At 34.4% G+C, this 11848-nt stretch overlaps 2 protein-coding genes across 3 annotated transcripts in view; both read right to left on the bottom strand.

The window, feature by feature from the left end:
* sdhaf4 (succinate dehydrogenase complex assembly factor 4) overlaps positions 1–1749 on the bottom strand; it is a 1783-nt gene extending 34 nt beyond the window's left edge. Inside the window, exons 1-3 of the mRNA XM_051650721.1 lie at positions 1424–1749; positions 1089–1220; positions 1–545 (exon numbers count right to left, since the gene is read on the bottom strand). The exon at positions 1–545 is cut by the window's left edge and continues 34 nt beyond it. Coding sequence (XP_051506681.1) covers positions 436–545; positions 1089–1220; positions 1424–1502 — 321 coding nt within the window. The 5' untranslated portion in view covers positions 1503–1749 and the 3' untranslated portion in view covers positions 1–435. The remainder of the gene's footprint in view (positions 546–1088; positions 1221–1423) is intronic.
* Positions 1750–3992: 2243 nt separating this feature from the next.
* On the bottom strand, positions 3993–7992 carry LOC127413514 (T-cell leukemia homeobox protein 1-like). 2 transcript variants are annotated; one of them, XM_051650716.1, is made up of 3 exons: positions 7306–7992; positions 6295–6532; positions 3993–5073 (listed from the first exon to the last, which is right to left on the bottom strand). In XM_051650716.1, the coding sequence occupies exons 1-3, from the start codon at positions 7751–7753 to the stop codon at positions 4863–4865; spliced, it is 897 nt and encodes a 298-aa protein (XP_051506676.1). In that variant the 5' UTR covers positions 7754–7992; the 3' UTR covers positions 3993–4862. The 2 variants fall into 2 exon arrangements, with proteins under 2 accessions (XP_051506676.1, XP_051506677.1); XM_051650717.1 differs by having other exon boundaries at positions 6295–6496; positions 7306–7990.
* Positions 7993–11848: the final 3856 nt, after the last annotated feature.

Consider the following 11848-nt stretch of genomic DNA (forward strand, 5'->3'; position numbering starts at 1 on the left):
TTTTATTCACAAAACAAATATGATCATTGATGCTAGATACCAAATAAATAGATATCCTAAAACCTCTTACTAAACTTTCTACAAATATTTGAAATGTGACCCCAAAAAACTTTTAATAAGTTTATTCTTTGAACAAACCAGAAAGGCTGTGCAGACACTCGCAGTTATACAGTGCCCTACTTCCAATAGGAAAAAATAGACTGCAATAATTACAAATAAAAGTAATGATTGCAAATAGTCATAATGCCCACTAAAGACTGAACAGTCTAAAGTTTACAGTTTTAAGCAGTACTCCTATGCTAATAGGTTGATACCAATAAGGGAGGGAGATACAAAAGAGATCATTTCTGGACCAGAAATTGTGTATCTCAGAACGGTGATTAATCACATTTAAATGTATAAATTATTCACTTTGGATATTGTTAACACAGTGACCTAAAAATCAATACAACGGCCCTTTCTCTCCCAGTCACCATATCGCGTAGGTTCTGGGCCTTTGGGACCACCTTTTTCTTTAGTCTCTGGATTCACATCATCTGGAAATCCTGTTTAGGGAAAAGTTAAACATTATTCAAGGTAATCTAACAAAATCTCTCTTTTAGTGTAAGAATTTTCATATTATGAAACCTTGTTTAGATATCTAAGAAAAACCAACTGTTTAATTTAGCAAGTGTTGCTTAGTTTAAAACATCAGCAAAATAGATGAATGTGAATTTCGGAAATGGAATGTTCTAAGGACTAAATATGTTTTGTAACAATACAGATGATGAATTTATATGCTACACATAAAAAAATAAAAATAAAAAATAATTTTAAAATTTAAGCAATTCAATTTGGTAACATAATTCCATCAAATAGAATTGAATCATCTTTAATAAAATAAAATTGAAAAACATGTTTTATTAATCTAGTTAAACATTACACAATTCAACTTATGGAATTATGTTATGAAACTGAAATGCTTAAATCTTAAAAATAGGCTAAAATATATTTGGTGTATAGTTAATATATTCTAGACACAATACACTCTGCCCTTTTTGTAATTTATGCCACAATTATAATGCTGTAAAACTGAGATGTGTTCCTACTTTCAAGGGCGTCTTTAGATTTTGACTCAGTTTCGTCCATGTCAAAGCGTCCTTGGGGTGTTTTCGCTTTTTTTAAAGGATTCTTATCTTTGGCCACCCCACCAGATGCATATCCTGCTGTCCTATGACTTGCTGAAGGGGAGAGCATGGAGACATTTCAACAATTCTGCACCAAATAGACTTGCAATTCGTGCAGTGGTTTAATCGCTATTAACAAATTAATGCAATTTTCAGTAACAAAAATAAAGGAGTATCTAAAATAATTCCATTTAATTTGAAACAACTAGAACTCAATGCACCCTTCAACCACGGTCAAACACATTGATCGAACTCACCTGTAAAAGTCGACTCTAAAAACAATCCTCTGTTTACAAAACCTTTTGCTCTAGTACAACAAACACGTAAAAGAGACATTTTGCCTTGAGGCTGCACTGATGTGTTCTAAATGTTTTCCCTGTTGAAGAAGCACCAGAAAAGTTACACAACTGTATAATGTTTTGACGACGAAAAATGACGTGGTTTACGTCATCATTAAGGGACACCAAATACACTCGAGAGGGTCGCGTTAGCGCTCAAAAAGTGCAGAATGTTCCGGTAAAATAAGATAAATACATTTTACAGACTGTTATTGTTAATTCTTTCATTTCTACAAATATTAAATCTATGAATGTTATTAAAATAGATTTAAAGGCCAGTTCGATTGTTGTTTAGTATTTTATTATAATAACTAATTTAATGTCATTGTTAAAGCCATGATAAGAAAGAAGTCCTCTTCCAAAAAAAACGTTAGGCTATAATTGAAAAAACATCCATTGTTTACTGAGTGTTAATGGATTCACATAGTTATAGGACACTTAGAGGAAATTGTATTTAGTAAAATGATAGCCTATCAAATGCAATGTGATGTGAAACAAAAAAATAAATAATATTTCATCATGTTATGTGCCTGCATAAGAATAATATACAGCTAATCTCTTATAGAATGTAATTTATAATTGTTTTAATAAAATAAATAATGATCGCTTTGGTGAAGACAGGGTTTGATATGGATCATTATCGGGGGCTTTTCAATATGCTATGCTAGGCTACTGAATCAGATTAAACCTGCCAGAATTTATTAATTTATTTTAAATGTAATTAAGTGCAATAAATCATGTCTGAAATCATTGACTATTAGGAACATATTTCTCTACTGTCATTAGTTAGTTATAGCCTAGGCCTACTACTTATCAAAGTACGCCAACATGAACTGTTTATAAGGTGTAATTTTGCGTTTGTCCTGCAGGTGACTGCATGAGTCTGTCTTACATGCAGCACCAGATCAACGACGATTTTCAAGATGCCAATTAAATATAATGCTTTTTGGAAACAGTCCGCAAACTCATACATAACGATCTTCTCTACGATCTGCGTATGCATTACGATGGGGGAAACGGTCCAACAAATCCTGGACTTAATTGCTCTTTTGCATTGTGAATTAGTGATAATGGCGAAATGCCTCATATCCCCCATTCTGGAACTTTTAAAGCGACACTTATGAATATTGTAAGATTTTGGAAGAGATGATGAAACGTAAACCATCTTGCGTTGCAGTACTGGAAAAGTCTCTGGTTAGTTTCAGTCACACCCTCACATCTGCACATAGTTAATGCAATAGGAAACACATACATTTATCATGCAACCAAGCCTGTCATTCACTTCGAGTATAGATCTATCACAGATAGGCCTATCTGGGATCTTTCCAAAACGACAAAACCTGCAATGTTTCCCCATGGGTACTCAACAACATAAAGCGCTAATCAAATGGAACATTGGAGTGACCCAGTCTGGGAACTGGCCATATATTTTCAATCATTCATGAAAAAACAAAAACAAAAACAAAAAAAACTTTTGGGAACTTAACCTATTTATGAGCATATAACAGTGCTAACACACACTGTAAATGCTAATAGTTATCTTAAATTGTAAAAATAAAATAGTTTACTCAACTAAGCTTAAGTTGTTACTATTCTTACTAGTTTTAATTAAGTTACCTTTACTCTCTAAAACGTAAAGTTGTCATTAATTAAAACATTTAAGTGGTCCTAATTAAACAGTACTTGAAATGTCACATTTTGGAATCATAACTCAAAAATATCCATTATTTAAACTTTGGCATCGAGTACAACTAACTCAAAATTATCAAGTACAAAACTGTGGCTGTGTGAAATACCTATAAGCCATTGCGCTTGAATAAATTATGTATATCTGTTAAAACAAGGGAACTAAATATATATATATATATATATATATATATATGTGTGTGTGTGTGTGTGTGTGTGTGTGTGTGTGTGTGTGTGTGTGTGTGTGTGTGTGTGTGTGTGTTTAAAAATGTATATAGTTTTAATTCTCATGACTATTGTAGTTGTTTTGTTGTAGCTGGTTGATAACTGAGATTTGTGTGAAGTCACCATTAGGGTGATTAGTGTTACCTCTGGTGAACTTGGAGCCTGTTAAGAAGTTATTATTCTTTACTCAATTGTACTTTATAAAAGTGCAGATTTATATGCACTAATTAGTACTGAGCAGAGTCCAATGTACCAAATGGCTAACCTGTCCAGTCATAAATTTATTTACACTGTATAAAACATGTTATAACCCCATTTAAATTAAGTCAACACAACGATACTTTAATCACAGATGAGTTAAGTTTACTTGTAACTAGTTAACGTTACTTAAAATATTAAGTTCAGTTTACTTCAGTCAAATAAGTATGTTTACTTAGAAAAAATCATGCAAACCGATTGCCTTGAAAAATCAGTAAGTTCAACTAATTAGATTTTACAGTGCAATTTATCTGCCTCAGAAAAACAGTCCGTTGTAAAAAAATAAAAAATAAAAAAATGAATACTAAAGGGGGGGATCTGAAATTCACAAATCATTTTAATTTGCAGAGTTGCAACATTTTCCCATTACTGCATAACAAGTGCTTTAGTCAATATACCACACACTCCTCATTTATCACAAATATAGAGAATGAAAGCCGATTATGTACGTAATTTTCTGAATGTAAATCCACACAACGAATTTGTTCACAAAATGTTAAATATCAAACGTGCAAAAATGCAATCCCTCCATGTTGGCCTATGCGCAACATTTGCGATTATGGAGAAGAAGAAAAAAAGAAAAGATAAAAAAATCGAAAATCGAAACGTATGATAAAGAAGGACAAATTGAGCAACACTTAGAAATAACTTTGTTTATAACAAACAATATGTTAGAGGCTAATGCTTAACATACTGTATGATTATTAATTACAAACAGTAGAGCCTAATAGCTAAAATAACATATAAATAGAACAAAACTTAGATTCATATATTTTTAGGTTTGTTAAAATTTGAATGTTGGCCAACATCTATATACTGAACTCTTAAGCAGTAAATACAGGTCTATTCGATAATGACTTGTTAATAAAGGTTATTATACTTGTTACCATGAACTGTGGGCTGTAAAGATAAAATTAGGTTGAGATACAAACGAACACAAAAGGCTATTAGGCTTACAATTCGTTCGTTGCATTTCCAAGTCGAATTAAATACAATGAAATCGATAAAATTGCTTTCCCATTATTCTACTCGACTGTAATGGGGAACATCAAGTAGGCTATTCGTTGAGCTTGCCAGCTGCATATTACAAATTACAAATAAAATGCTAACGTTACGAAAATAAAGAAGATATTATGTAATGTTGATCGATTGCCCGGTCCATCGCACTTCCATAACAAAGCTCGTCGACTTAATCACTGTTGGGAATGCTGCTGATTTTCGCCGTGTTCTCAGTCCAGGGCTGGAGGTTCTGAAGTGCGAATAAAGAGCTGTTGTGAAGGCAGATTGGATCCGTATTAGCAGGTTGGTTGATAGTCTTTTGAAATGCCTCTTGTTGAAGTTGCATTAGGATTCGGTTCGCTTGTTGTCGTTCGGCTTCTCTTTCTTCTGTTGTCTGCCTCCTGTATGGGTTTGGATCAAAGCACAGGAGTCAAACCATAAATTGTAACAGGACAATAAGAATTCATGAGTTCTAATATTCATGTTACTATTTAGCCAACTATTAGAAATCATGAATGACATAATAGCTTATCACCAACCATTAGAAATAGAGTTGCCTAGAAAAGAACGACTTGGTTAATGGAGTAACAGATGCATGAACGAAAAAACACTCTGTGGAGTTTTTAAAGAAACATGCGGGAACCAATTACAAAGAATAGGCTGCTAAGAATGACGTATTTGGGTCTTGGTATAGTTATTTCATAAGGTGGATTTCCCAAAAGAGTTTTGGCGCAACTCACATCACAGGTCAATCCAAACAACAGCTGATTTTCTTTTTAACGGGTTCCCAGATCACATTAATTTTGTTATTATTTTGGAGGTGGAATGTAGTTTAATATAAAATAGACATATATGCATCAATATATTCATATTTTATATAATATTATATTGATATGATTATTTTAATATGGTAATATTAGCATAAATATTATTTTACATAAATTACATTTTCATGTTCCTAGCAGAAGTCAGAGTCAGGACTTCCCCCACAAGTCACTTTTTGCCAAATCACGGACCATAACAGTTTTTCATTAGTAGCCTATTCATAATGATTTGATAATAATACTCAAATGTCCTTTATATGTTTGTACAATGCTCTGACTGTTAATATTGGTGCACAAAAACAGCACAACATCGACTATTGCTTGTGCAGCAGTGATAGCCTATACTTAAATTTCGTTCATTTTCATACAGGCTACAATAGAACAGATCGATCCTCATCTTCATCAATGTCTGGTCATCTTTGTGCCAGATGTAATCAATGTCCAGGCCTAGCAGTCTTCATTTAAAGGATGAAGCATTCGTAGCCTATAAGTTGTTGTATAAGCTTTTTACACACAGCATTGCACGACGAAGGAAAAATGCCGCCCAACACGAACAATATGTTTGAGATATGTTGGTCATTCCAAAATAAACGGAGCCAGTTCAATATATATTGATGTTTTAACTGAATTAATTATCTGGGCATTACAAAGTGCTCGCTTAGTAGCTAATGTTTTTAAGATATCGTCTTGGCTTTGGCCTATACTTTTCAAACTTTAATCCACTGGAACTGGTGAGAGAATGAGAAGAATGCATATGAGAGTGAGTTTAAAACCCATTACTAAATGTCAACAGTTTACCTCCATTTCGTTCTTCTGTTCTGGAACCATGTTTTGACCTGCGCATCAGTCATTTGAAGTGCTTTCGCTAAGGCTGCTCTCTCAGCTGACGCCAGATACTTCTGATGGTGGAAACGTTTCTCCAGCTCACAGATCTGGAGGCGCGTGAACGACGTCCTGGGCTTCTTCTTCTTCGGAGGGGTTCGGTTCTGGTACGGGTGACCTATACGGCGTGTTACAGTGAACGGTGAGATGGCCACTGCATTGAGAGACAGGGTAAAAGCAAGCGGGAGAAATCAGCAAAATCGACAGAGCCAAGCAGCGAGGAGCAAAAAGAGGCTTCCAGAGGAGAAAGATGAATATGCCCTTTAAAACAACATGCAATCAGAAAACACATCAAATAGGTTCAGCGAAGCAAGCAGATAGACAGGAAAATCTCTTGCGCAAAATAATTTTTCTCTGTGCTATTTCCTCATTAAGACATTTTTACGCACAAGGACATTAAATAGCTTAAAATGTTTATCCAATTTTCTTAAACCTTAATGCTAAAGACATTCAAAATGAACGTAATACTGTAGGCGTATTGCTGCTGTATCCCGACTAACATTAAGTTTTCATATGAGGAAAAAAATGTGATTTTAATTAAGAAAAAACTAGAATTATTTGTTTGAGTTTTAGACTACTTGACACATTATCACAGAAAAAAATATCTTGCGTGGATTTGAAAGAATTCGTGATTTTAATGCTATATCAATGCTTTATGATTGATAATGATTCATGATTAATTAATGATGTGCATTAATACCGATGTTTATTAAGAAATATCTTCCATTTTGAGCTGTTTTTATATGCTTTCTTAGCAACAGAATCGGAGAATACGTTTTAATGATGTAATTTAAACAGTGAAGTCATTCTAAATAGGCTCATTTTAATTCACGTTTTACGAGATGCATTGTGGATGGATACTTTAGAATAAGAACGAAGGGTCAAATAAATATGTTACCACTGAAAGTTTGGAGTAATTGCTGTTACCAGTAAATCTGTCTTTGGTATATCTCCTGTTACTCTCCATCCATGGAAATGTTAATCCCGTGAGATTATTAATGGTGCCCATGCTTCCCATACTGGGAATGGATGAGTGAACGCTACTCAGCGGTCGGTGCGCTGGCACCCGGATCACTCCCGAAGAATTAAGGCAATTCCCATTAACATTCGTGCCCAAGTTCATGTTGTACGAGCCGCCGAGCGAGCCAACGCTGCACGAGTTTCCACTGTATCCAGCCGAGTTATTGACATTGTAGTTGCCAGTCATGGTAGTGTAGGCTGTGCTGACAATGCACCCCAAACCGTAGTCCAGGTCCTGCATTCTGGGGTTGGAGATCATGCAGCTCCCCTGGTCTCCATTGTTAAGAATCTGATCAATCCCAAAACTGATGGTGTCCGCGTGTGTCTGGTGGAGATGCACTCCCATATGATCCATGATGTGGAGAGGCGCGCGCTCCTGCAAGCCTACAGGATTCTCCACGTCACCCGTGTTATCATACAGCAACTAAAATGCAGTTTAGTTCTGATTTGTCGTTATCTAATAACATGGACTGCATGAGTATGTGCGAAAAAGGCTGAACTGGGACTTGTCTTTTTTTACTACCTCCCTTTTACCCTTATAGATATGGAGCCACGGGAACATCAATCAAAATGCCAAAGAGGCAGGGTAAAATTAAGCCTCCAATTCTGGGCTGAGAGACCCAATTGGTTAAAAAAAGAACACGACGAGTCTGTTCAATGAAAGTCACTGGGATTCCCTTTTCAACACAAGGGAGAGGAGATTTATTAAACCAAACACCACACATTTTTCAAAACGTCACCAAAATTCAACAAAAGTCACAAAGCCAAATTGCATCATTAAGTTTGAGCTATGTCGTTTCTTTTACTACATATTAGATAGATATTTTGTCTTTGGATAATTTTGATAATACTTGTTTGGTCATGGAAAGAGGAGACAATGATTTCGAGGTTACATCTTTTTCACTAATATATCATCATTTCGCAACCAGGAACCCTTAAGATTTCACATCTATTACAGTCGTAGGCCTTTCGTATTTCATCCTGAGGAAGATCAATAGCTAGAATGTATTTAAAAGCAAACCCATGCATGTGAAGTATTATTCCTATTTACCTTATTTATTAAAGAGGACTGTGTTAATACAGTTTAAGACAAGTTGGAAAAAAGGAACGATATTTAAAATATACCAAAATTAATATTATTATTATTCGTATCCGAGCAGACAAATGCCTTGGGCAGTTGAATACTTGTAAATGTTGTGTAATAGCCCATGTATGAAATGTCTATTTTCAAATTCCATTTAAATTATTTAATATGTTATATTATATGTACTCATGGCAAATTTCATTTAGACTATTATTTAAACTAATTCGGGATAGGCTGCTGTGTTGCAGTGTGCCCCAGTGTTAACTCTTGCATTAATTATTCATTTTATTCTATATGCATTAATCTTTTTAAATCAGACAATTACAAAATAAATATGCAATATTATATAAAACGCAAACACTTACAGAATATTGATTTCCTTTCTGGAAGAAAGCATGGGGGCGGTTGGTGGTGGTGATTATTAAGGTGATTATTTAACGCATGATTCATTAAAGCATTAATATCTGATGGGGCTTCAGATTAATGATCAACATTAAAGTTTAATCAACTGCAAGGTTGTCTTTTCGCTAATAATTGACTTTTGTTTTTTTCTTCATGGTCTTAATGACAGCTTTTAGCATTGTAGGTAGGTGCTAAATATTCACAAGGCCACAACACCTGGAAAACAACGCATTTGAATGCCCTAATTCTTAAATGAAAATGATGAAATCAGACTGTTAAATGCTTGATTATTTTGACATGACGAGTTCGATTCTATTGTGTTATAATGATTAGCATTATCAATCCACCAAGGCCCACTTCAGAAGTGTCATTTATTGAGAGACTACTGATAATTACCTTTGCCAAATAATAGGCCCTATGACTGGAATCGAAATGTATTGATTTGAATTTTACTAATTTGTTTTACGAAATAAAATCGTCGGTCACTGTTGGCTTTGTTGTTTAAATTAATTTATAGTAGGCTATAAAGGTAAGATTAGAGATTTTCAAGTCAAATAAATAGGCTATAAATTTTGAGGACGTTGTAGAGCGATTTACCACTCGTTTCAAACTCGCTGTGGTGCTTCAGTGTACCTGTGTAGAGTCTGACATCTGAGCCACGTGAGCACACTGGCGCCACTTCCATCAGCTGCATCTCTGAACACAGTCGAGAGCACGCAGCCCTGCTACTGACAGCTTCAAGAGCATCTACAGAAATCCAGCACTCTCATTAAAAACATGAGCTGTTTCATTTTGATATTTCAATGTCATATTCAAAACATCTGAAACTAGAGAATCATTCTAAAAAAATAAATAAAAGAGAAATGTAGTTACACTTTCAAATTGTTGTCACGGAAAATTACCTGGTAAATCAACTGGTTTTATTAGAGTCGAAAATAAAATTAAAATGATTGAATCAATCTGAATTATGTAACATCATCAGTCATTTTAAAGCGGATCAAGTTCGATCAACACCTGGACGCGTTTTTGCATTGTCGCTGGTTTTTAATTGTTCTTCTATGTGCCAGGCGGACCATTGCGCCGTGTCTCGCTGTTTTTTTTTTTTTTTTTTTTTTTTTTTTTGTCAGTGCCACATTTTTTTAGACATCATATCAAGTTAAAAAGAAATTAAACTTTTAAAAACACCCGCGTTCTGTTCCATTCGTTGCGCTGCGTCCAGTGTTGGGGAGTAACGAAATACATGTAACGGGATTACATATTTAAAATACAAAATATAAGTAACTGTATTCCACTACAGTTACAATTTAAATCATTGGTAATTTAAATACAGTAACATTCAAAAAGTATTTTGATTACTGAAGAGATTACTTTGCATTTTATTGTCATTTGTTTCATTTAATATTTAGTCCTTTCAGATGGAAAACATTTATACATATAAATGATGCAATCCAAAGTGCATTTGAACAGCGGTGAAACACTTTCTTATGATGTGTTACATTCATACCAGCAGACAGAGAAGTAAGATTGAAGTAAGTCTGTAGCACAAGAAATAGAAATAAACCTTGTGTAAATTGTCAGCTTTACGCTACGCTAAAATGCTATTTCTAGCCATTTTACATGCACAGGTTACCAGGCATGATCATATTTGTTTATCAAGAAAATTCATGTTGGATCATAATTTCTTTTTTCTAGTAAGACCTTTGATATTTGGGCAAAAATCTTATTCTTGATAATAATTTTTGTATTGTTTTCCTGTAAAAATATCTAAAAATCCTTAAAACAAGATCAATATGATTTATCTTGTTTTAGAAACAACACTGCATAATATATTTAGATTTTTCAGAGAATGTATTTTTAACATGTGTATTTTGTCTTACTGTACTGGCAGAGTTTTTATAGTCAAAACAAGTGAAAAAAATCTACCAGTGCTGAAGTAGTAATCCAAAGTATTTAGAATACATTACTGACCTTGAGTAATCTAACGGAATACGTTACAAATTACATTTGACTGCATGTATTCTGTAATCTGTAGTGGAATACATTTCAAAAGTAACCCTCCCAACCCTGGCTGCATCTAGCTTTTTGGCTCTGAAGGTAACAAATGCATGTATCCACTTTTTCAGTGTAGATGATATGTTCTCTAAACTTCCATCAGAATTAGACATAAGTGACTGAAGCATTAACGGTAGCCAATGTCAGTGACCATGCGAATGTTTGGTGGTGTATGGCATGTTATTATTTGGTGATATGTTGTTAGTGGTGGTTGTGTGTGACATTTCATATCATGTGTATTATCGTTTCCTAACTCCATGTAGCCTACATATGAAATAACACTCATTATAAATACACATATTCGACCGTCCTGATTATTTTGTGGTTCTTTAGTGTTAATCTTTAGAGAAATGTTTGCAAAAGTGACCCGAACTAAACGAAGGTGACCAAAATGAATGTTGACTGAGATGGAAACGATGTCCAGCGACAAATTGGCTGTAGTGAAAGTTGCATGAATTCATGAGTGCCATCCTACGATATCATACGAATTAGCCAAATTTAGAAAAGTTGTATGAATCTTTACGATTTCGCCATGAGAGTATGTAGTTCATGCTGTCATCATCTCAACATTTTGAGTTGAAAAATTCCAGGTAAGGCTATTAATGGTGGATATTCCTTGGATGCTTGAACCTCACTAACATTTACCTGTACTGTAGGATTATGTAGTTTTCTGTTCTATAATAAAGAAAATGGGCCTTATTTTTTGGAGGACAGAACGTTTGGTTCGCTCTCTTTAACCTCTGAAATAGATTGATGAACTCTGTAAATAGAGAATTATAATGCAGGGTGCCAAAAGGGAAGGGACCAGGCATTTTTGGCATGTATTGTTGGAAAGGAAATCAGCAAGAATTTTATTTACCAAGTTTTTAGTGAAACTAAGATGCTCCTCAAGGAAGTGCGCAAGTGAGAGGT

Source organism: Myxocyprinus asiaticus, chromosome 23 (assembly GCF_019703515.2).
Source record: "Myxocyprinus asiaticus isolate MX2 ecotype Aquarium Trade chromosome 23, UBuf_Myxa_2, whole genome shotgun sequence".
Taxonomy (NCBI): Eukaryota; Metazoa; Chordata; class Actinopteri; order Cypriniformes; family Catostomidae; genus Myxocyprinus; species Myxocyprinus asiaticus.